The sequence below is a fragment of the Malaclemys terrapin genome, chromosome 4 (assembly GCF_027887155.1).
Source record: "Malaclemys terrapin pileata isolate rMalTer1 chromosome 4, rMalTer1.hap1, whole genome shotgun sequence".
Lineage (NCBI taxonomy): Eukaryota > Metazoa > Chordata > Testudines > Emydidae > Malaclemys > Malaclemys terrapin.
The window spans coordinates 26,287,158-26,311,399 of record NC_071508.1 but is presented as its reverse complement, the minus strand read 5'-3'; the positions used below and the strand labels follow the sequence as shown (position 1 = coordinate 26,311,399).

The 24,242-nt window shown below is 56.2% G+C and overlaps 1 protein-coding gene across 2 annotated transcripts; it reads right to left on the bottom strand.

The window, feature by feature from the left end:
- Positions 1–4,074: 4,074 nt before the first annotated feature.
- Positions 4,075–21,894, bottom strand: PTPN7 (protein tyrosine phosphatase non-receptor type 7). 2 transcript variants are annotated; one of them, XM_054026800.1, is made up of 11 exons: positions 21,811–21,883; positions 18,965–19,071; positions 17,304–17,538; positions 16,285–16,468; positions 15,492–15,576; positions 15,065–15,141; positions 10,132–10,269; positions 8,534–8,644; positions 6,940–7,097; positions 5,838–5,951; positions 4,075–4,730 (listed from the first exon to the last, which is right to left on the bottom strand). In XM_054026800.1, the coding sequence occupies exons 3-11, from the start codon at positions 17,432–17,434 to the stop codon at positions 4,637–4,639; spliced, it is 1,092 nt and encodes a 363-aa protein (XP_053882775.1). In that variant the 5' UTR covers positions 17,435–17,538; positions 18,965–19,071; positions 21,811–21,883; the 3' UTR covers positions 4,075–4,636. The 2 variants fall into 2 exon arrangements, with proteins under 2 accessions (XP_053882775.1, XP_053882776.1); XM_054026801.1 differs by lacking the exon at positions 18,965–19,071 and having other exon boundaries at positions 21,811–21,894.
- Positions 21,895–24,242: the final 2,348 nt, after the last annotated feature.

The following is a 24,242-nucleotide window of genomic DNA, read 5'->3' as shown; positions in this document are numbered from 1 at the left end:
AACAGAATAACGTCTTCTGGCAACATAAACTGTGTTTACATTAGAGGGTTCCGCCAGTACAGCTATACCAGCTAAGCGTTTGTAGTGTAGACAAGGCCATAGTAAGAGAATCCTCATCCCAAAGAGCTTGCAGAGCAGTGTAAATAGAGGAGACAGCAAGGCCGGGCATGTGAGCAGAGGCACACAGCAGGTTATTGGCAGAACTGGGCATAGAACCCTGATCTCCAATGTCCAAGTCACTGCCCATTCTGCCGCTAGTTATGGCGGAACCCACATGCAGGGCAGAAAATAAGACTCTAATCAGTAATCACACTGGGCCCTTCTCAGGGTATAGCTGCAGCTCCGCTGCTGTCAGCAATGGAAGGAGTTTGCCATTGGTGTAGTTAGTTCACCTCTCCAAGAGGTGGCAGCGAGGCTGACCGAAGAATTCCTCCATGGACCTCACTGCATCTACAGTGGGGATTAGGTCGACCTAACTACGTAAGGCTTGTCTATGATTGAAAATAAATGCTACAGCTGCATAGCCGCACTGCTGTAGCACTTCAGTGTAGCCATTCAATGGGAGGGGTTTTCCTGTAGGTGGAGTTAATCCACGTCCCCAAGAGGTGGCAGCTAGGCGGACAGAAGAATTCTTCCAGCAGCCTAGCTCCCGCCTCTTGGAGAGGTGGGTTAATGGATGGAGAAAAGCCCTCCTGTCAATGTAGGAAGCATCTACGGGCAAGCGGCAAAGCTGGAGCTCCATACCTGTGCCATTGTAGCAGCTATAGTGTAGACATAAACGGAGTCTCCTTTACAGATGAAGGGGCTTGTCCACTGTCAGGGTGGATCAGCAGCAGAACCAAGTGGCAATAGAAGGTTTCTGTGCAGTTGCTCTAACCGGATCTTACAGTCCTTCCCCAGAGAAAGGAGATGGCCCAGGAGGGACCCTGCTTTTTCATCTGTTAAGTGATAACTCTTTAGTGAATGAAGCCTGCACTTCTGGTTTCAGAGACTTTCACTCTGGCAGAAACATGGGGAAAAAACATAAATTAAAAGGCACCAATGTAATGATTGGACTTGGCTCGTATTTTGCTGTGTCCTCTTTGCTATTATTTCCGATAGTTGTGCTCTTGCTCCAGCCCTGTGGTGAAATCACATGCCATGACAATGCCATGGAAAGATCACATTCTTGTCATGGTCACAGACGGTCAGCTGGATATGGATACAGTAAGCGTTGTCCTTAACCTGCTCTGCCCCACACTCAACCTCCACCCCCCGCTCAACCTGCCTCCAAACAAGCACACCTTCAGTTTCACGTCCCTCTGCAGAGCCTGGGACCCGAAGCAGAACCATCCCAATAGCACAGCAGGGCTGTTTTTACAGTATTTCTGGCCTGACTCAAAAGAAAAATGACCCAGGATCTCCAGGGAAATCTGTTCCTGAGCCATTTCCAGTCCCAGATCAACCGGACTAAGGAGAGGTTTGTGTGAGATTTGTCTCTCACTCTGAAGGAAACGGACCATTACAGAGGCAACCCTTGTTAAACACATTTTAAGTGAAAGGTTCATTAAACCAGGGTGGTTTCATCTCTCTTCCAGTCACAGAGTGCAGTTTTTAGGACACATAGCAAGCGGAGAGTAATATTCTGGGCTTTCATGAGGTTGTGTTTGTGAGGAGGGTGTTAATATTAGGAGCCACACCAGGAACAAACAAACAAACACCAGAAGAAACCATTTAAATTCACCATCCAACTTCTGCTATCGGCTGAGATCGCAGATCAGCCAGACGCTTCTTCTTAGTCCATAACAAGAGTTACAGACAACTGCCATCTCTTGCAACATTCCACATGTATCCGTTCTATGCGAGGTGTAGCCTGCTATGGGATAGGAAATAACCCAGACCCAACAGCATTGATGGCACTTTGCATTTTAATAGCTACACAGAGCCATTTAAACAGAGAGGCTCAAATGGCTGACTATCCTCTCTGGGGCTGAAATGACTGGCTGCCTCTCTCTTTTGTTCAAAAGCTATTTACAAAGAAAATGATATGGTTTTTACTCCTCTCTGCCTCTAAGGACATGATGATAAAAACCGAGTAATTGACATATTATATCAGGGAGACAAGGCAGGTGAGCTAATATCTTTTATTGGACCAACTTTCGCTGGTGAAAGAAAGAGACAAGCTCTGTAGCTACACAGAGCTCTTTGTCAGGTCTGTGACCGGAAGAAGCTGGAAAGCTTGTCTCTTTCACCAACAGAAGCTGGTCCAATAAAAGATATTAGCTCACCCGCCTTGTCTCTCAAATATCCTGGGACCAACACAGCTACAAATAATATTATATCCTCTGTTATAATAATTGCCCTGACAAACACTCTAGCAGGAGCATCAGCAAGCACATGTGGGAAGAGCTAATAAGGAATGACAGGCTTCAGTGATACATCAGAATTTCTGTAGTACTGGCTATTTTTATGACCAAAATGCTCCCTGAGCTGTCCCCGAAGCCCCATTGAATTTGCTGCTTAGAACCAGCAAGATTAAGCAGAAACAACCAACTTCTCTGCTCATGCAAGCCAAAGCCTTTCCAAAGCCTCCCTCCCCCCCATGCATGCCTGGGAACTGCTCTGGAGGCAGCCCCTGGGCTCAGCACAAGGTGTGCTGGGCAAGCGGGATAGTGCTGTCGGGGAGGATGAGGCTACACAACACGGAGTTCGGGATCAGGGGTGTAGAAGGCCTGCAGGGCTGTATCAGCAGTGTCAGGGACCCCACGCACATCCTCATTCCCCAGGAACGTCTACTGCAGGAAGCGAGCCTTGCTTTATTAAACCCAAATTTGACCTGCACCCACACAGCCCCAGAACGAGAGCTTCTTTCCTCATGAGGATTTAATGCTGATGAATTTATTATTATTTTTATTGTCGTAGTGCCTAGGAACTCTAGTCACGGACCGGACCCCAGTGTGCTGGACGCTGTACATGATTAGGTGTATTACAGTAACACTGCGGAGCCATAGTCATGGACCAGTTGCGGATTGGTCCTGCTTTGAGCAGGGGGTTGGACTAGATGACCTCCTGAGGTCCCTTCCAACCCTGATAGTCTATGATTCTATGACCAGGACCCCAGTGTGCTGGGTGCTGTACATGATTAAGTGTATTACGGTAACACTGCAGAGCCATAGTCATGGACCAGGACCCCAGTGTGCTGGGTGCTGTGCAAACAATGAAAACTGCTGTTTTGGCAGCCCAGGGTGCTGGAGATCTGCTTATTCCCAGGGAAGGTACAGCATGGGCAGCAGCAGGGCAATCTTCCAGTCACAGTCTACCTACCACTGTCCACAGGCGACACGTAGAGGTGAGAAGGGAGTTTGATCTCCACGGCCATTCACTTCTTGGACCCTCTTTTCAGACTGTCAGTGAGGGAGCCAATCAGTGCCAGTCACGCTTGTGGTTTTGTGCTGTGGAGGGAGACTCCCCAATTGATTTCACATCAGCCGCCGAACAGGCATCAAGTTTTAGTCTCTGACAGTTTGGTCTGGGTCAGGACCTGTGTCCCCAAGAGCATTCCCCAGGTTGTTCTCTCCCTGCGTAAACTCTCCCGCAGGTCCCCTGAGATTAACACCGCCAGAGGCGCGGCACTTTGGGGATGCGGAAGCCACAGAGCTACCCCCTTTCCCCTTCTGCAAAAGCCCTGAGGCACTCCATGGGAGTGGGAATCTCTGGGAGGAACCTGCACAGTCCCTTGCCTATGGGAATTAGCAAGGGAGGTGGTGAGAGATCACTTGAGTGCCCAAGCACTATACTGGTGAATCCCTTCCTTTCTGGCTCCCCCACTACGTGGCACTCCCTAGTACCTTGCTGCAAATTCCCCAGGTTCGAACGCATGAAGCGGAGGCCAGGTGAGCCCAGTAATGCTCACTCCCACCCCCTCTGTCAGCAGGTCACCTACGTGACCAGCCACACACACTGAACAGTAAATAGTCGAAGTGAGCCATTAGCAACGACCCTGGCACTCAAATTTGTTCACATCAACTCTGCAAGCCGTTCCAAAGAGCGAAGTCACTCCTGTGAATCAACGTTTACTCACAAAGGATTGACAAACAGAATCAAGGGTGCTATTTATTTGCAATGTAATGTAACCAGCTCCAGTCCGCACTTGATGTAACTGGTTGGAGGGTTCAAATGCAAACCATGCTCCAGCTCCTAGCATATATCCAGTTCCTTAGCACAGTTTGCTGGTCGAGTCGGGGCTAGAATGCCACAGGTTAGAAAGCAAAAGCCCGTTTCCGTCAGTGAAAATGGCATCATGCTCATAGCAAATGGCACCAACAAAACCCCACCGGAATCCCTCTTTTTGTTCAAATCTGCTCACAAACCAACCTGTGCTAGCAATGCATCGCTGTGTGTTGGGACACTTCTAAGCAGCTCTAGTTAATTACCCCAATTACAAGATGCCAGGAGGTAATTAGCGTGATTCAGGGCGGGTTTGCCACGGCTTTCAAGGGTGCCACAGTTCCTCTCATGCTGCCAGGGTGGCATGATGTGAGCAGAAAGGAGCCAGGGCTAGCTGGAGCCCTTTCCTGGTAGCTCTACTGTCGGCTCAGGTGCTGGAGACTTCAGAGTACCCCGGGGAAAGTCAGAGCCCAGCAGACGGCTGGGATTATTATGGGCCTGTCATCTCGGGGAGCTGCGAAGCATACATAGCCAGCGTGTGATGGAGGAATTGGTACTGTTCACTGGTCTGAATCATTCCACCTCTGGAAGAAGAAAAGATGGTCTGTGGTAAGGTTTAATTAAACTGCAGCCACCTGATCGATTAATTCCTTGGAGAACTCTCCGCTGCATTGGCATTCCAGCCCTGCCTGCTATTCCCAAATAACTACAGTGAAATGCAACCTCGCTGACCTGGAATTCTCTAAGCAGTATTGGGGATTTGGAAGCCTTAGCAGGTGGTTCCCAGCCCGGATTAAAGGACAGAGTCTGCTGATTTTCAATTGGTGCAAATGTGGAGTAACTCCACTGAAGTCAGGATCCCCCTGTTGTAACTGGGATCAGCATCTGGTCTACTCCAGATTCTTACTGGAACAAATAAATGCTGCTTCAGCATCTAAGTGTGGATAGCAGTGTTCAGACATGGGATTTGAATGCTCTGTTTGGCGGCCACATATGAAAAATAAACTCACAGCCTTGAAGCCTTGATACCTAGAACTGGACCATAAGGATAGGATCGGACCTTCCAGCATGTGGGGTCAGAATTCAAGCGAAATTCATTCAGGTTGTGGGGAGCTAGAGCAGACTGAGTCTCTGCTATCCCTGGATGCAATGTATCCCGGGAAAGCCGGCAAGGCATGTGGGGCCCTCCCAATGGACAAGCCCTGGAAGGATGGTGAAAAGGATTGCACTAGACCCTCCTGAAAGGGGATCCTCTGCGGTTTTGTGTAAATAAGTGAGCATCTCTTTGTAGAGTTCTAAAGCAGTCACTTGAGGACAACCTCACATCTTGAAGTCCCTAAGATCCATTGGCCCTGACTGTGGGAGCCAAAATAGCTTATTGTCGGGCTTGTGGCAAGGGCTGCTCTGAGCTCTGTCTCACAGAGGCCATCCCACATGTAGAACACCAGGGTGGGCGGGGTGAAATGACAAGGATCTGCTGACGTGTTGGGGGCTGTGCTTTGGAGACAATTCCCTGTGCCTTGAGGTTGATTCTATGGCTTGAGGCAGGTCAGATCCATTAGTGGAACATCCTGCTTAATGCAGGGTGGGCAGTTTGGATGAGATTTTCAGGTGCTCTGCGCTCACAGTTGGAGTCAGGTTTTCCATACGCCCCAGGTGGCCCGGGCCCCTTGCTGTCACTCTGCATGTACCTGTCTATGCGGAGCTGGCACACTATCCCCAGGATATCCACCTCTCCTTTGGCCTTCAGCTGTTGGCATCCAATCCTGGTAGCAATAAAGCAGCCCGTCCGACCAATCCCTGCACTGAATGGGACACAGAAGGCAGATCAAACTGAAGCTGGGTGGATGATACAGGACACTGGAAAGCTCCATGGACAGCGCACAAAGCCTTTTGTCTCCAGCTCCCTCCTGACCTGGGTCGGTCATGTCTGTGGATTGATCAGCTGCCTGAGGCTAGTTCCTTATGGTCCCTGCTTTTGTCCACATCACAACTGGGTCCCTTGTCTCCAGGATCAGCTATCTGTCTCGCTTAGGTTTATAGCCCCCTCATCACTGCAGTATTTGAGCCTCTCACAATCTCAGACACCCGGGAGGCAGGGCAGTGCTTTTACCCTCAAGGTACCAGTGGAGAACCAAGACACAGGGAGGCTTCGGCCCAGATTTCCACTGATGTCAATGGAAGTTAGGCCCTGAGCCAAAGTGACTGACCTAAGGTCACACTGGGAGTCTGTAGCAGAGCTGGGACTCAAACCTGGGTCTCCCAATTCCCAGGCCATCCTCCCACCCCAAGAGGCCAGCTGATGAATTGGTCATGGAGCCTGAAGGGCCAAAGGCTGACTAGGTCAGCGGGACACCTTCCACCAGCCCAGGATTCGCTTGTCAGTAATGTGGCGAGTCAGTGAGCAGGCGTGGAAGCTCTGTGGGGAGGTCACTTGCCTAGGGAGGGATTCATGGGGAAACCAGCAGGATAGCTCAGCCCCCGAAGTGTGTGCATGGCACTCAGCCCATTGCACGAGCCTCAATTCCCAGAGTCCTGCCGTGAAGCCAACCCGCTGCACCCAGGATGAAGGGAGCAGAAGAGACTCCCAACCAGCGTTCACACCCGCGGGTGCAGCGAGGAGAGCAACGGGAAAGAGGGCGGGTTCCTGCCGCATGCTCCTCCTCTACAAGTGGCTCGGCTGAGTGGCCAAAGGTCCCCTCCCAACCTCTGCCAGCCCACCCCACTGTTCATTCAGGCGGAAGCAGACTCCACACTCCTCCTCCCACCCTGGGGTGCAGGGAAGGCTCTCACCTGCAGTGAACGACCACGGGCCCCGTGCTGGGTGCAGCCTGCAGGATCTGCTCCACCTCCGACACCAGGTGCAGCAGGGGCTTGGCTGACTCGGGGGCCTGCTGGTCGGGCCAGGAGGGGAAGAAGACGTGCTTCACTGAGCGACATTCACCTTCGAGCTTCCCAGCCATCGGAGTGAAAGAGAAACAAGAACATAGGAACATGGCCTGGCCAGGCTGGATCAGACCCCAGGCCCATCCAGGCTAGTGTCCAGGCTCCGACAGTGGCCAGCAACAGCTGCTTCCGAGGAAGGTGCAAGAACCCCAGAGCAGGCAGACATGCGATAACCTGCTCCCATGAAGGTCTCCTCCTGATCTCTAATAGCTAGAGACCGGGTGAAGCCCTGGGCACCAGGCGCTCTCTCAGTTCCAATACTCTTTGTCTGCATTAACTCGCACACTGGATAGTCTCACTATCCGCGTAAATGTCCGATCCCTCTTTGACTACGTCCTTGATCTCAATGGCATGCGGATGGATACGGTGAGTACTGCCCTTCCAGTCCCAGAGGGCTCCTGTTCCCAAAGACAGGGACCCAGACACTGGGGCTAAGGCCAGCATGGTCTGACTATGCAGAGCCAGTGGGTCATCGCCAGCAATGCAGACAGGCAGGTCTTTCCTGAGGCTTCACCCGGCGGGATCCCCAGCCCTTGCTCCCCTCCTTCTGCCCTGACAGGCTATGCACTTGCCAAAGGAAATTCAACCCCAAAGTGTTATGGCCCAAACTCTCCTCTCCATTAAACCGGGGTAAATACACCAACTCCATTTGATTCAATGGTGAAACCCAGATTGCACCAGCATCACTGAGAGCAGGGAGTGGTTAGGGGCTGGGGATCCAGAGCTCTCCCCTTAACTCTGGCCACTTGTGGGGAGAGGGCTGGTGGGCTGGGAATTAAGGCCAGAGAGGAGCTCTGATGGTGAACTCCTTCTCCAGACAGGGAGAGGAGAGCAGGGCCAGCGCTTCCACTAGACGACCCTAGGCAGTCCCCTAGGGCGGCAGGATTTGGGGGGCAGCATTTTGCCACCCTCAGCGGAAATTCAGTGGTGGGGGGTCCTTCCACTCTGGATCTTCGACGGAAATTTGGCGGTGGATCCTTCACTCGCTCCGGGACCCGCAGCCGAAGTGCCCCGAAGACATGGAGCGGAAGGACCCCCGCCGCCGAAGACCCCAGGCCCCCTGAATGCTCAGAGGAGGAGCGCTGCTGCCTAGGGCGGCAAAAACCTTTGCGCCACTCCTGGAGGAGAGACCCCTCCCTTCTGCAGGGATCAAAAGTCTCCCCATCCTTCCTGGGATGGATTCTTTTACCCATGTCACTGCTGCTCAATCCCACCCCCGCACTCCTCCATCATAGAATATCAGTTGGAAGGGACCTCAGGAGGTCATCTAGTCCCACCCCCTGCCCAAAGCAGGACTAATCCCCAGACAGATTTTTGCCCCAGATTCCTAAATGGCCCCCTCAAGGATTGAGCTCACAATCCTGGGTTTAGCAGGCCAATGCTCAAACCACTGAGCTATACCTCCTCACTACTGTCCTGGGCTCGGGGGGCTCCAACTCACCTGGAGGGTGAGATCCCGGACTGTGTACTCCGCCTGCTCGCTCACTCCCTGAAGGCGGATGGTGAACGGGCCGTAGGTGGCTTCCTTTTCAGGCCAGTAATGGACGCATTTCTGGAAGTGGAAGGCAGGGATTCACTGTGAGGGAGCGTCCAAGGGCACCCGCTCGGGGTCTGAGCGCGGCTGGCACAGTGGCTTACGGGGACAGCAGGGGGCAGTGCTGAGTGTGGGGATACATGATGAACAGGGACATATCGCCGTCCCTTCCCCCATCTTCCAGCCTCCTGCGTGTCCCTTCCTGCCCTCAACTTGGGCTCCCCCGACCTCGTAGGTACCAGGCCCAGCAGCAGCCTCTGTGCAGGGCCCCCTGCCTGGCTGTGCTCCCCGCAGGCAGCCACGACTGTGCCATCCCACCTCCTGCCCAAAGAAAGAAGCAGCAGGGTAGGCAGAGGACACCTGGAAATCAGCAGAAGCGGCTGGAGTGGGGCAGGGGCAGAAGCTGGCGAGACGGCGGGGTGGCATCCAGGCTGGTTTGGCCGGAACAGGGCCAAGGTGCTGGAATCAGCAGAACCAGCCAGGACCCGGGGCCAGCTGGGGCGAACAGGCCACTGTCCCCTAGTCGGCATTCATAGTGCCAGCTGCCTCTGACCGTGACTGTGCCGCCCACCCCATCCCTCGGGGCTGGCTAAGAGCTCTTCCCAGAGCCAGGCCCGGGAAGTGCTAGCGGCTCAGCTTGCTGCTAGCCTGCTCCCCTTCCCGCCAGCTGCCCTGAGCCTCCTTATCCCATTAGCTCATCAGCCAGCCAGCTTCCCAAAGAGCCCTTTGCCCAGAGCCCGCGTGACCAGGGTGCAGGGTAGGGTCGGTAAGTGCAGCTCAAACTGTACGGTCACAGGGCTCGAGTCCCCTCTCACTCACCCCAGTGTGAGTCAGGAGTAACCCCACTGGGCCCAATCCGCCCTCACTCCGGTGTAAATCAGGAGTAACCCCACTGGGCCCAATCCCCCCCCACTCCGGTGTAAATCAGGAGTAACCCCACTGGGCCCAATCCCCCCCCACTCCGGTGCAAATCAGGAGTAACCCCACTGGGGCCCAATCTCCCCCCCTCACTCTGGTGTAAATCAGGAGTAATCCCACTGGGCCCAATCCCCCCCACTCCGGTGTAAATCAGGAGTAACCCCACTGGACCCAATCTCCCCCCTCACTCTGGTGTAAATCAGGAGTAACCCTACTGGGCCCAATCCCCCCCCCACTCCAGTGTAAATCAGGAGTAACCCCACTGCGCCCAATACCCCCTCACTTACCCAGGTGTGAGTCAGGAGTGACCCACTGGGCCCAATTCCCCCTCACCCTGGTGTAAATCAGGAGTGACCCACTGGGGCCAAAGGGGTTATTCCAGTGTACAGTGAGAGGATAGTCGAGCCCCATGTTTGGAAAGCTCCAATTTCACAGCAGTTTTGATTAATCTTCATTCTGTGTACGGTCTCCTATATCAGGGGTTAGTTGTAGCCCCCACTGCCACCAGCTCTGGGCGGTGGTTAAATGCCACCCGTCTCCCTTGGGTACCGTACAGCCAGCAGGGGCGAAGCCAGCCCGGACCGTACCTCTTTGCCTTCCTTGAGCTTGGTGATCATGACGATAAGCGGCACGCCCTCCTGCCACACCATCTGCCAGAAATCCACCACTGTGTTCAGCATGGGCCCCTGCGTGGCGATGTACTCTCGGGCGCGCCCTGCATAGCCCTAGGAGGGACAGAGGGGGAGAGAGGGCTAGGTAAGAGCTGCATTGGCAGGGACAACAGCCAGGAGTCTCTGGTCTCTCGGCCCATAAGTCACAGCGGGTTGTGGTGGATATGGAAGATTGGTAGTTTTGCTAATTATGCTAACTTAAGCTCTGTAGCAGCACCGTCCTAACCAGCCTCTGCACTGGAGCAGAGAGCTGGCAAAATCATAAGTCCATCAAATGCAACCCAAACAGCTTGCAATGCAGGTGTCTGCGTGGAGCATGCAAAGTCCAATGGATTGAGAGAATAAGCAACGAGGAGGCCCTCGAATGAGCACAGCTACCTACAACAGTGTAAGTAGTAAGGCAAAGAGAGGGACATATTTGGGGTGTCTTTTAAGAATGCCCAATATTAGGCTTGGGCACCCAGGGCAAGAGACGGAGGGGCCCAGCACACTCTGTAGCATGACAATGACTGAAGCTGCATTATTACATATAAAAGCATCTCGCGGCCCGCCAGGGGCTTATCCTGAACAAGCCATGAACCAAGTCTGGGAACCCCTGCTCTAAGGCCTGGTCTACACTTAAAAGTTAGTTCAACATAGCTATGGTGCTCAGGGGTGTGAAACATTACATTTCTGAGCTCCAGAGTTAAGCTGACCTAACCCCAGGTGTAGACACAGCTGGTGTTGACAGATGAATTCTTCCAACAACCTAGCTACTGCTGCTCGGGGAGGTGGATTACCTACATCAATGGAAAAACCTTTCTATGACTGTAGGAAGTGTGCTACATTACGATGCTACAGAGGCACAGCTGCGGCCCTGTTGTTGTGCTGGTGGAGCCATAGTGTAGACATGGCCTAACTATTAGGGACCATGAAGAGACCTAATGCAGAGGGGATGCAGATTATCCCACATCTGTTACTACAGGGTTCTTACACCTACCTATCTCCTAGAACTGGAAGGGACCCTGAAAGGTCATCGAGTCCCGCCCCCTGCCTTCACTAGCAGGACCAAGTTCTGATTTTGCCCCAGATTTTACCTCTGAAGCATCTGGTGCTGGCCACTATCTGAGACAGATTACTGGACTAGCTGGACCTTGGCTCTGATCTAGTCTGGCTATTCCTATGTTCTTATCACATGAAGATAATATTTTTTACCCAGGTGGGTGGTGCAGTAATTGATTAACATTTGTCATTTGATTAGCTCTTTCAAGAAGAAAAATCCAGTGTTGTCAACTCTCACAATTTTATCACGAGTCTCATAATATTCAATGTCTTTTCTCCAGCTCCTGGAGTCATCAAAATCTCAGTTTTATTTGTTTAAAAAGTAGTAGTAAATTTCCAGCCCTCATGATTATGTGGGAAATCCAGAAAATATGACCCAAGTGTAACCTAAACACTCAAACCAGACAGCAAACCACACTTTTTAAAAAAATCTCATGGTTTTTAAGCCAATAACTATTTTTGGGCCCCATTGTTTCTGAATGCATGAGGCTGGCAGTGCTGAGAGCCTTATTCAAGTGCTAGGTGTTATTACTGCAGAATGCTAAATTGCCAGGGGCTGTTCTGTCAGAGAAGTGTAGAGAATTCGTCTTTTAGGGGACAGAGGTTGGCAGCTCACAGGAGACACACAGCAAAGGTCTCCGGGGTCTGGCCAAGGTGAGTTCTTATCCCCACCAGCTACTCACTGCAGAAAGTTTTCACAGTGAAACCTTATCTGGAAATAGGCTCATTTCCATGTGGGGGCTGATGTGTCATCAAATGTGTTGGAGAGATCTTTACAAGAGATCATGCCCTGCCAGGTATTCAAATATGACACAAATTAGCCAGTTCCCTGCTGTGTTACAGCTATTTTTATATAGTGGCACAAGCTGAAACTATGTACAGTGGGTTTTGTGAAACACTGAAATCAGATATGGAAATGTGTGTGTGTGTGTGTGTCCATTTGTGTGTGTGCACAAGGGCAGAATCCAGATATCGAAATATGTGTAAGTGTGCAAGGGGAGGGTATGCACAAGGGCAGTGTGTGTGTGTGTGTGTGTGTGTGTGTGTGTGTGTGTGTGTGCGCGCGCACCGTGTATGGGTAGGGCAGTGATCTCACACTTGGATGGCATGACCGCTGTGTACCTGTGACGTGATGCATTTTCACACGGCAATGCAGTGTTACACTGGGTCTAGGCCTGACTGTTGGACTGCCCCATCAAACGCCCCTTGAGACCTTAACCGTCTGCTGCCTGTGTTCAGACAGCTGCATAAATGAGGCTTGTAACCTTACAAGAGACTCAGGTTTGGTGCCTGTGGCCTAGCCACAAGACTGGGAATCAGGAGTCCTCTAAGCTAAGCTCGACTCTGGCACTGACGTACTCTATGACCCTTGGGCAAGTGACCTAACTGTTCTGTGCCTCAGTTTACCCATCCAGCCCACATGGGTGATGACACTGATTTAGTATTTGTGAAGCTCTGGAAAGAGAAGACCTGCTAAGTGTTATTATTCCAATCCCTCTCTCACTCGGTACCAAATCCATTCAGATTCACCCAGGAAATGGGTTCCTGAAGCTCCCTGTGCAGGGTTGGGGATGCTGTGAACTGAGCATGCACCTTGTTGAGGTGCTAATTAAACCCTTGCCCTGCTTTCTCTTGGCCCCCCAAGTTAACTGATCCTGGTGTGTTTCAGTGGGGATCACAAACTGACCCTTACTCCCCCCCTGCAAGTCCCTGTTCCGCTGTTCGTTGCTTTTGAATGTTGGCTCCTATGGAAAATGTTTCACAACCCTGTAAACGCTGGTGAGTGGAGGGTGCAATACTTCCTCTGGCCACAAGAGGGCACCACCACCAAATCAGTCTAAAATCGCACTGCACAGAGGGTGTTTCTGCATTAGTGTTTCCTCCTGTAAAGTTCTGACGCATTTTTCCCCATTTATGTTCCCCAAGGTACAATAATGCGCTGTGTGTCTGTTGGGTAGGAGACTCCATCTGCTGAACCTCCCTTTGGGAGCAGAGTTCTAGAGAGAGACATTGCTCCCAGCCAGCAAACACACCTCCCTGCTTCCCAGATCCCACTTCTGACACCACTTGGCATTGGCTGAGCTGGTAGTTCTGGGGACCTAATCCCTGGGAAGTGGGTGGAGACCCATCAACTCATGTCACTCAGGCCAATGAGCACATCAGTCACTGCCTAGCTGGGCTGGATCAAACAGGTGAAATAAAAGAATTCCTACTTGACACCCACTTCTCTGAGTCCTCCCCCCCACACCCAATGGAAATTCCCCACCTCATTCCTGGAGCACGTCAGACCAAGGGGTCACCACCTCACAAGGGCTGGGATTCCCCCATTAATAATAATACACAGCTCTTCTCTAGCACTTATTATCAGTAAATCTCAAATCAGTTTACAAAGGAGGTCAGTAGCGTGATCTCCATTTTACAAATGGGGAAACTGAGGCACAGAGCAAGAGGAAGGTTAGCTTCACAAAGGTGCATTGCAATGCCTTAACGTCTAGGTGCCTGCTGCCCAGGGGAAGTCTCAGCCCCGAGCCAGGTGCCCAGGCCAGCCCTTTCCTGCAACCCCCACCCAACCACAAAGAGAGAGCCTCCCTCCACCCCACTGTAGGTAAGAGCCTGGTAGATGGGGCCCTCACCTGGGATGTGGGAGAGCTGGGCTGGGCAGGAGCCCCGCTGGCAAGCTAGGCAAGGGAATGCCTCGCTTGAGAGTCCTGTCTCAGTGCTCTGAGCTGCTCGGCAGCATCAGGACAGAGCCATGCCTGCATGCACCACCTGGCGGAAGCAGGTGCCTACAAGGTTAGGCAGCAGCAGCACCTGAATGTTGGACTTAGGTGCCTAAATCCCTTTGTGAACCTAACCCAAAGTGACCAGCCCCAGCAGCACAGCCTGGAATAGAATCCAGGGTCTCCTGAGGGCCAGTCTAGTGCTCTAACCACTAGATCACGCTACCTCTGCTGCAAGCCAGAGTGGGGAAATGGTGTCTGGCTAAATCCGTGTGCCTTGTAGACTCGGGGCAGCTGACAGCTCAGTGTCATAGTGTCCCCAAGGGATGGGGGCGGGGCCCCGTTCACTCCCCCCGGGATCCCTGTCATCTAAAAATCATGAGTTAAGTGCCCCACCCCATGAGACTGGCTTGCAAAGGAAAACAGCAAGCACCAGGCAGGTTCTTTGGCTCCTCTCCAGGGTTAGCAGCCTCTAGGGTCGCCTTTTCTAGCTCTGCTCTGCAGCCACAGAGGCTAGGAAGGGTTTTTAAGTGAACACTGAGATTGCCACACAATCCCAGGCTCCCGGGAGCTGGGGCTTCCCGACGCCCCGAACATCGCGAGAGTTGGCAGCTCTGCAGGCAGACTCTGGCTGGCTGCCTGTAGCCGTCTGGAGGCCGTGCAGATGGCTCAGGGTCCGATGCAAGGAGCATGCGTGATCCCACGGGCCGCGTGGCACTGGCCTGAGTGATCTACAGCAAAGGGCCCTGTGCATAGGCTTGCAGCAGGAATTGGGGTGAGCCAGCCGGGGCACGACACTGGAAGGAATGGAAGTGAAATGGCTGCAGCTCTAGCCCCAGGTCTGCCGCTGTGTGACCGTGGATGCAAAGCACCCAGCAGAGATTTCACTGCCAGCAGCCAGCACCCCCTGGCACACAGGTCTAAACTGACTCAGGGGACGCCACGTCCTGCCCGCTTAAATGCTCGGCCAGGTCTCCTCGCCCAGCCCTGCAGATCAGATCAGCTGGGTTCCCAGGCCCAGGGCTGTGGGCATGTGGAGAGCTCCAGCTCCTGTGGCTCTGCGGGTCTCAGGATGGGCAGACACTCACCTGGATGTAGTTGGCATTGATGTAGTCCTGCTCCTCCTGGCTGCCGGCTTTCCTGAGGCAGACGCGACTGTGAGGATCTAGGAGACGGAGACGAGATTAGCCCCGGAGCAGTGGAGCCCGCAAGGCAGGACCGACCTCGGCCCGGCCTCCACTCCCTTGCAAACACACTCAGTCCCAGGCCCTCACGCGAAGGGGCAAAATCCATTGAGGAACCCACACGTATGCACAGAGCTCAGTGACCATGGGCTGAACATTGCTCGCCGGGTGTCTAGGAGAAACAGGGGGCAGCTGGGCTGAAACCCAGGGGATGCTCGTTAGGGTGCACCCCTCACTGTCCCAGGACACACGCTCCCAAGCAGAACCTTCTCCAGATGCCCCCGGGCCCTAGCTTACCCCCCCACACACAGCAGGAGGGAGTGGCACGTACTCGGGAGGATGGTTTTGTATCTGTCCTTGGAGGCCCGTCCGGGGATGTCCAGCTCCTCCGGGTTGACAAAGTTGGGGGGGATTTTCTGCGAAGGAGAAGGAGATGGCTGCTGAAATCCCTTCGCCACCGCTCTGGCTGGGCCAGGCTCAGAGAGACGCCTGCTGCCCCCCAGGACTCTGCCAGCGCGACTGGGTTCTGGCGGGACCCATTTTCCGGCCCCTCCTGACACGTTTGTGAGAAGGGCTTGTTGGCAGCATTTGTTCCTGACCAGGCTACGGAAGGGCCCTTCCTAGCCAATGCCCGGGGCACCTGAGCATAAGCCTTGGGCACCATGCCTGCTCCCACTGCCCCAGGGATGGAGACCCCCGGCACAACCCGCCTGGAATGGGCAGGTAATGAGAGCAGAGACAAACATCCCAGGGGGCAGAGAACACTTCCTGCACATACTAATGATCCAGATTCCCAGCTGAGGAGAGCTGCGCCCCACCAGCACCGGGCCTGCTTCCCCTGTGCGGTCGGATAGCAGCTCTGCCAGCATAGCCCACTCTGCGAGGGCCGTGCCCCGGAGAACCCCCAGCTCAGTCCCCTAGATTGTTCTGCAGAGGGGGGGATGCCCAGTCAGTCCCGGCCACGGATTGGGTAGAGCTAGTGCCCTTCCCTGTGAGGTACTGAACACCAGGCCGACGGGTGTGCCCTCGGGAAGGCTGGTGGGAGGGGAGCGGCCTGACTGTGGGCAAGGGGGCACCCTGATGAGACTGGGAGGGGTGGGCAAAAGGCAGAGCCAGCGTCTCACCGAGAACTCCTCCTGAAGCTGTGCCAGATTCCTGGCTCGCTGCTGCAGCTCCACACCAGTCAGGACGTGGCTGGATGTCCTGAGGAACCGCAGCGTGATGTCCCGGGGGGTGCAGACTGAGCGGATCGGCTCCACACTCGCCAGCGAGCTCATGTCCAGCACCAGAGACACATTGGAGCCTCTCCTGCAAGGCAGAGCGGCTTGTTGAGATGAAGCTGTGCGCTCCCCCTTTCCCCCCCTGCCTGGCCCCCAGGCAGAGTCAATAGGGATGAGAGTGCAAGTCTGGGCAGGCATAGCTCTGCAGAGGACACTGTGCCGGGTGGGTCTGTGGGGCTCTAATGGCAGGATGCCATGGGGGCAGAGCAGGGTCCCTGAGGATATGTGAGGGGAGGTGCTGCCCAGGCTCGGGGGGGGGGGGCAGGAAGAGCACTTTACCGCCATCTTGGACCCACATGTGACTCTCCAAGGCCCTGGATTAGGGTCAGGCAATTCACCTGCAAACCCAGCCTGGAACAGCCCCAGCCCGACTGGCCCCCAGCAGCTCCTGCTCCAGGCCCTGCAGCCCCCTAGCAGCTGACTGGGCACCCAGCGCACATAAGACCCAGGCTGCTGTTGCTTTGGGTATAAAACGGGCCCAATGAGCGTTCTCAAACCATGGCCACGCAGGAGCTGTGGTGGGTGCAGACGGCAGTTCCCCACCCCTCCTGCAGGCTGGCACCAGCTCCCCGCAGCCCTGGGGCTTGGGCGTTGGATCCCCAAGGATGCAACTTCTCTCCCCATGCTGAGCCCAGCTGGGACGCATTCGCTGGGGGTCCCTAGGCCTGACTGGGGGCTTAATCCAGGGCCTGTCTCCCTCGGGGGCCGGCTGGCAGCTCAGAGCAGCAAGCGGCCTAGAGCCTGCTGTCTCCTCTCTCCGACGCTGCCTGCTGACGCTCTGCCAAGGCGGCTCAGTGCACTGCTCAGAGCCCTCTACCCCGGACGTGGCCTGTAAGGCCCATCGGTGCCTGGCTGCTGCTCACCTCTCCTGCAGCCGCACATGTTTCTTAGCAGAGGGACCGGGCGTGCCGACCTTGTCCATCGCTGCCTGGGCTGCCCGGCCTGGCAGACTGGCGCTATGAACTCCAGAGCATGCCGAGCAGTCCTGGACCATGCTGTGTCAGCAGCGGAGCCCTCACACTGAGGCACAGAGGGTGCAAACGGGTCCCAGCGGGCCAAGGCTCAGAGAGGATCAATGAGCCATCGGGGGAAAGGCGTCTGGAAAACACAAAACACCCGTTCAGCTGCCAGCAGGGGCGCAGCAAGGCCCACTGCTCCTCTCTGGGGCTGGCCAGCACAACCTGGATAGCCAGCGGGCAAGTGGCCCAGCGTCGGCTCAGTCAACAGAGCAGAGCATCTCAGCCCACAGCACTCCTGGCAATCAGGCCTATGAGTTGGAGCTGGACTCCCAGGAACGGGCCCCAAACTCAGGTGAAAACTCTGGCCTAGGTCCTTTGGCTGGTTCCTGCTAGCAGGGCCGGCTTTAGGCACCGCGGGGCCCAATTCGAAGGAGCTGCCACCAAAGTCCCACCGCTGTCTTCGGCGGCAGCTCAATCGCTGCCACGGAGGAAGGACCCCCTGCTGAAATGCCGCCAAAGACAGCGGCAATGATTGAGCTGACGACGACGACAGTGCCGGTACTTCAGCGGCAGCTCAATCGGCTGCCGGTGCCTTTGGTGGCACTTCGGCGGAGGGACCTTCCTCAGCGGCAGCAATTGAGCTGCCACCGAAGACAGTGGCGGGACTTCGGCGGCAGCTCCTTTGGGACGTTGCGGGGGCCTCTTAGGGGCATGGGGCCCGATTCTGGGGAATCGGCTGAATCGCCCTAAAGCCATCCCTGCCTGCTAGGGCAGATCTGTAACTCCCAGAGCGTGAGGGGGTGGACATGGTGCTGGCACAGCCCAGCTGCAGCCTCTGACCTGGGGGGCACGGTGCCGGTGCCGGCATGGCCCCGCTGCAGCCGCTGCCCCAGGTGTCCCGGCTTCTGCAAGGCGCCACAGCAGCCTTTCCACCCCGATGCTCCCGATGCTGCTTATGGTTGCCCCTCCTGGCAGAACCATGCGTCGTTCCTGCCTCTACACCACCCCCAAACCCTGCCACAGAGCTAGCCAGAGAGTGACGCTCCTTGCTGCCCTACGCCTTCACCCCCAAGTGCCCCACGGCACGGGCTGCCGTATCCCTTCGCAGACCCCTGCCCCTTCCCACGGCCAGGCCTTCCCTCCTCCCTTTGCAGTCACTTACGGCTTGGGCTAGTCCCACGCTCCCCGCTCAGCCTCTGGCAATGATTTGTTTGCCCCTTTGTGTCACTTGCCTAGTGACCTCCCTCTCCACCCTCACCGGGCCAGCTCCTCCACTGGGGTAAGTCGCTGTCGCTCCGGCCAGGCCAACAGAGCTGAACGAGTGACCCCAGCTGGGGATCGGGGCCCATCGGCTCCGGGCTCTCTGTGGAGCTGCAGGAGGGACAATGCGAGCGGGAGCCAGGGGCAGTGCCAGCTTCCCTGCCCTCTGCCATCAGGAGGGAGGGGAAGGAGAAGGGTACAGGGGGTGGAATGGACCGGGGTAGGGGGAAGAAGGGTAAAGACAATGGGGAGGAATACGGCTGTAAGCAAGCAGCGGGAGCAACCGTTCCCTGGCACTCTGCTACCTGAGCAATGGGCAGGGCTGGCGCTGCTTCTCTGCCCCAGGCAGCACAGCCCTATGGGCCAGGCTCTCCAGTGCCATGGGGATCCATCCTCTGCTGACACGGGAGCTCTGAGGAGAGAGGGCACCGGCTCAGAGAGATTCCCCACCCCCTCCACACCACTGCCCCCGCACCAACCGTTGGAGGAAGCTGGCTTAACCATGCAGTTGAGCAAGACGGCATGCCGCCAAGGCTGATTAGCTGGGGCAGCGGGGCGCAACTGGCAAGGCTGCCGGCAGCAGAGGGTCCAGCCTTGGAGAGCACGGGCTCACCCCAGCTGCCCAGCTTCTGGGAGGGTTGAGACTTGGGGGGCTGGCACCAGAGGGCGAACGCAGGGAAAGCGGGCAGGGAGTGGGGATGTGAGACAGCGGGCCAGCAGGCGGGAAAGGGCCAAGGAGATGGGTCCTCCCCTGCTTCCTTGCCTTGGTGCATGGGAAATTGCACCGCTTTAACTCAGGCCTGCTCTGCACCCAGGTTTTAGCCATGTCGATTAGGGGAGGGATTTGTTAGCTACACCGATAGCACCAGACACCATTACATTGGGATAAAGGCGCCTTATTCCCCTTCTTGTACGGAATAAGCAATCCCGGTGTAAACCCCTTTACACCAGGACAAACCCCTTTGTACCAGCACAGCTGCCCCTGCCCTTTCATTAAACTGGGAGAGCGACAGCAGGATGTTTGTGTGTGTGGACAAGGTCACCGATTGGCTTTTAAACCAAGACACTTCAGTTGATGCAACCCCCTGCGTGGGCTCCAATTTCAGTTTAAAAGCAGCTTGTTTGGGTTTAGATTAAACCTGCTTGCAGCTGACCTAAGCTAGACTGAAATCAGCCTACTGGAAACCCCACATCTGAGCATCTGTGCAGCCTTTGACGCCGGTTTCGCTATTGTCTCTAAAGCCACACCTATAATTAAGCAAAAACAATGAGGAGTCCTTGTGGCACCTTAGAGACTAACAAATTTATTTGGGCATAAGCTTATTCTCTAAGGTGCCACAAGGACTCCTCATTGTTTTTGCTACCACTCTGATACCTATAATTAAGGTGTCAGTAGAGTAACTTCTATGGCCCCAAAAGAGACACTCCAGACTTCCTCTAAAGGGAGTGAGAGGGGAAACTTGCATGAAATCAGAGTGATGTTCTCCTGTGGACAACCTTCCTTCTTTCCGCCATTTTGATGGAGAGAATCAAGCGGGCTCTGGTGCGCGCTCTCGGGCCCTGGCTAAGGGAAAGCTGCAGCAGCTGAACTTAAATCAGGTTTTAGGCCGGTTTTGTTAGAACGGTGCGCTAGGCTGTGTGGACAGGCTTATTCCACATTAACTAGGCTTAGTCAACGGAGGTTCCTCCGAGTGCGAAGAGGTTGAAACCAAACTGCAAGCCGCTGCTTTTAGCCTGAAATCTGAGCGTCCACACAGGGATTAAACCTTAAACTAACCTGGTTGGAGAGAGCCCTAAGCTAGCCTGGTGCAGCTTTCCTGTGCAGACAAGGACGTGTCGCTCTGCTACAGTCTGCTGGGTTCGGGGACTAGCCAGCCCCAGGCTGGGGCCTGCCTATCAACCTCACATGATCCGAAATACCGAGGAGCCAGCAATGGGGAATTGTGAGGGAGAGAGGTGGAGTCTGGAACAGAGATTGAGGGGCTAGGATGGGAGGTGGGGGGGTCTATATTTCTCCTTCTCCATCCAATTCCCATGGGTCCTGCAGCACCTCCTGGCTCTCACGGGGGGTGTCCAGAAGCCCTACTCATCTGGGCCTGGGCACAGCCTCGTCATGGGCTCAGATCCTCCTTTGGAACCAGTCCCAGTTTCAGCATAACTAGAAAGCTAGTCTAGATCTGCCCCACGATCCCCAAGCCCAGGCCTCACTATTAGCCTCTCCCCCGGGCACTCCGCTCTTGGCATTAAAGATGAAGTCAAGACCAGGCTGGCGGGGCTAGGCCTTGGGACCTCCCCACAGCAAGGGGGCTTAGAGGGCAGGACAGCCCAGAGGGATGGGGTTTGAGCAGGCTGTGTCCAAAAGTGTGGGGATGAGGCACTGCACACGGGCAGCTGGGGACGATGGGCCAAGCCGAATCCAGATCCTAACAGTGCCCAGGGCTCATGGGGCTATGGCTGGGACACATCTGTTGTGGAGGGGGCCAGGGTCACTGTACCACTTCCCTGTGGCTCACCATGCTGTGGAGGAATGTGGCACCCAGCTTGCCAGGTTTATATCCGGCTCCATGCCAGGGGGTCCGTGCCTGGCTGACTGGCCCCAGGGAGACGGGAGGAGTTTCCCTGGAAACTCCACCGTCCCTGCGTGACAGGCCTGAGGTGCACCTGTTTGGGCTAAGGGAGGGAGGGGCTGAGTTCTGGCCTTCCCCGCTCCTCCCGCCAAGGCCTGTGTGGGGAACCCCACTGGCAGGCCGGGGCAGGTGTCCCCAGAAGAGTCCAGCCTTGGAGTGTGATCACTGGGTAAAGGGCACCAGCCTTCTAATGCTAATGCAGCCCCTCGGCCATCTCCAGACACACCTAGTTAGGAGCACCCGGCCGGTGCCACACACGGTGAACCTGGGCGCCATGTCGGGACAGGCCCCACCATAGCCTCTGCCTGGCGCTGCAGTCCAGGTCCTAATCCTGTGCCCATCCCCATGGTATCTGTGCTGCCCTCTCCTCAGGAAGCCATCAAGGCACAGACCCGCCCTGCACATCGTCTCTGCCCACAGCTGCAGCCCAGAGGTGCCCGGGACCTGCTGCCCACCCGTCCCCAGCTCGGGGCCCTGGCTGCCCCATCGCTGCAGGCTAGTTCAGGATCGCGCCGGGTGCTTACCTGGGGCCCTGAGCGGGCCGGCCCCGCGGCTCCTCAGCGCTAGGGCTGCGCGTGGTGCATGAGTGGGTCAGGCGCCAGGGTTTGAAAGTGTTCAGGAAACTGCTTATCAAGGAGACTCTGTTGCCTCTGCTGCTTCCTCTCCCCGCTTCTCCCCCCACCCTGCCTGCCGCCCACGCACATACCGGCCACACGCTCCGCAGCTCCGCTCCATCCGGCCTGTGCTAGGCAGGCACACTCCCACCCCTCCCTGGTGAGCTCCCCACGGGGCTCAGGTGGGGCCAGGCCCTGCCCGCCCCTCTGCTGCCCCTGCGGAGCAGGGGTCTGCCTGCCAGGGCAGGACATGCTGCCACAGCGCAGGGGGCAGCGGGGCTGGCCCTGGGGCTGGCCCAGGGGGGGCTGTCGTCCTGCCCAGAATGAGGGTGTTCCAGCACATGGCCGCCCCAACAGACTCGCTGCAGCTGAGGCCGACCTAGGCAACAGAACAAACAGGCAGGGATCCCCAAGGGGGCATGAGGCGGGGGCTGGGGCGGGCAGGGCATGGGTTAAGCAGAAAGAGACTTTGGGTCTAGAGAAGCTTCCTGCTCCCCATGCTGTGGTACTGCCCCCTCCCCGGTGGGTGGGAGAGGGGTTCACCTGGCCCATACCTACCTGCTGCACGATGACCTGTCTGGCCCTACACAACCTCCCACTGTGCCCCAGAGTCCCCGCAGGGCTGTTTCCAGCCACCACTCCCCGGCCTGGTCTGCATGGGATCCCTCTTCCCCATCTGCCTCTGCCTCGACTGCCGCTGAGTTCTGCTCATGGCCTCAGTCCGGGGGAGGAGGGGGGAACGTGCTGTGCCCCCGCTTCAGACACTGCTCTCCTCCTGCCCCAGGGAGAGTCCGCAGCCAGCGAGGGTCTTTGCATTCCCTGAGGAGGATTCCCGAGTGCACAGCTCCATCAGTGCTCAGATCTGGAGTGAGGAGATCGCTTGAGCCCAGCCTCATCGCCTCCTTGCCACGCATCTTCCCTCTAACCAGAAACTTTCCGTCTCCTCCCAGCTCTGAATCCCCAGTCGTATTCACAGCCCCTCTCCCTTCCAATTCTGCCTCCAAGGAAACCCTCCTGCAAGCTCCCACTCCTCTCCCCTCCCCTGTCCTCTTAATGGCTGCCCCCAGCCAGGCAGGAAGTCATCCCTAGTCCATATGCGGAGGCCACTGGCCATTAAACAGGGAGGCGAGGAGAACTCCCATGAGATCAGTGCTTAACTTGTAATGAGAGGTGCTGGGGCTCAAGCAATTTTTTAAAATTCATAACTGATGCGGCAAGCCCAGGGGTGCCGGGGCTCTGAACCACCAGGCACAGAGGCACCGGGGCTCTGAACTGCCAGGCCCAGGGTTGCCGGGGCTCTGAACTGCCAGGCCCCAGGGTGCCAGGGTTGGAAGCGCCAGGCCCAGAGGCACCGGGGCTCTGAACTGCCGGGCGCGGAGGCGCCAGGGCTCTGAACCGCCGGGCCCAGGAGTGCTGGGGCTCTGAATCGCCAGGCCTGGAGGCCCCGGGGCTCTGAACCGCCAGGCCCAGAGGTGCTCGGACTATGAACCGTCGGACCCGGAGCTCTGAACTGCCGGGCCCGGAGGCGCCGGGGCTCTGAACCACCGGGCCCGAAGGCACCAGGGCTATGAACCGCCAGGCCCGGAGGTGTTGGGGCTCTGAACCACTGGGCCCGGAGGTGCTGAGGCTCTGAACTCCAGGCTCAGAGGCCCCGGGGCTCTGAACTGCTGGGTCCAGAGGTGCCAGGGCTCAGCCTGGGCATGCCCTGGCACAAATTAAGCATAGCATGAGATGGAGGGCCTGGGGCTTCCCTGCTGGAAACCTGCTCCGGGAGCCCCGGCCCTGCATGGTCCCCACAGCACACGCTCCCCGACTCCTCTGTCCCCAGGCTCTTTAACCCAGAGGCTGTCAAAGCTTCACCGTCAGGAGAGCTGTTCTCCCTCGGCCAGGCAGTAGCCACCATTCCCCCTCCTGCCTTTAACCTCCGAGACTTCCCATGGAGATGGCCGTGGCTGGAGGGTGAATTGAGGACAGAGCTCTGCGAACCTAACCCCTGGGGTAGATGTGACTGGTCAATGGGAGAATGCTTCCGCCACTCGGGGAGGTGCAGGAGTTCCTACCGACGGAGCTATCCCTGCGGGCTATCGGCTGTACTACAGGGCTACGCTGGCATAGCTGTGGCACCATAGCCATGCCGCTAGCCTCCCCTTGGTGTAGACAAGCCCGGACTCCCCTGCCCTGGGTCCTCTCCCACCAGCCCCACACACATCCTCCTACTCTTCCTGGCCCAGCCCCTCCAGCTCTTCCTGTTTATCTTGGCCCAGGCTCTCGAGAGACACACTTTGCTGCTCGCTTCCTTCCTCTCTTCCGCCCCCACCCCGCTGTGCCCGAACATTTGCCTC

Excerpts from the sequence above, each read along its gene's own strand:
- PTPN7 (XM_054026801.1), bottom strand. The coding sequence starts at position 17,434 with ATGGTCCAGGACTGCTCGGCATGCTCTGGAGTTCATAGCGCCAGTCTG. Across the intron at positions 15,577-16,284 it reads AGCTTCAGGAGGAGTTCTCG|AAAATCCCCCCCAACTTTGT; the intron begins GTGAGACGCTGG and ends TCTCCTTCGCAG. Across the intron at positions 4,731-5,837 it reads TGCCAGCTCCGCATAGACAG|AGGTGGAATGATTCAGACCA; the intron begins GTACATGCAGAG and ends TTCTTCTTCCAG.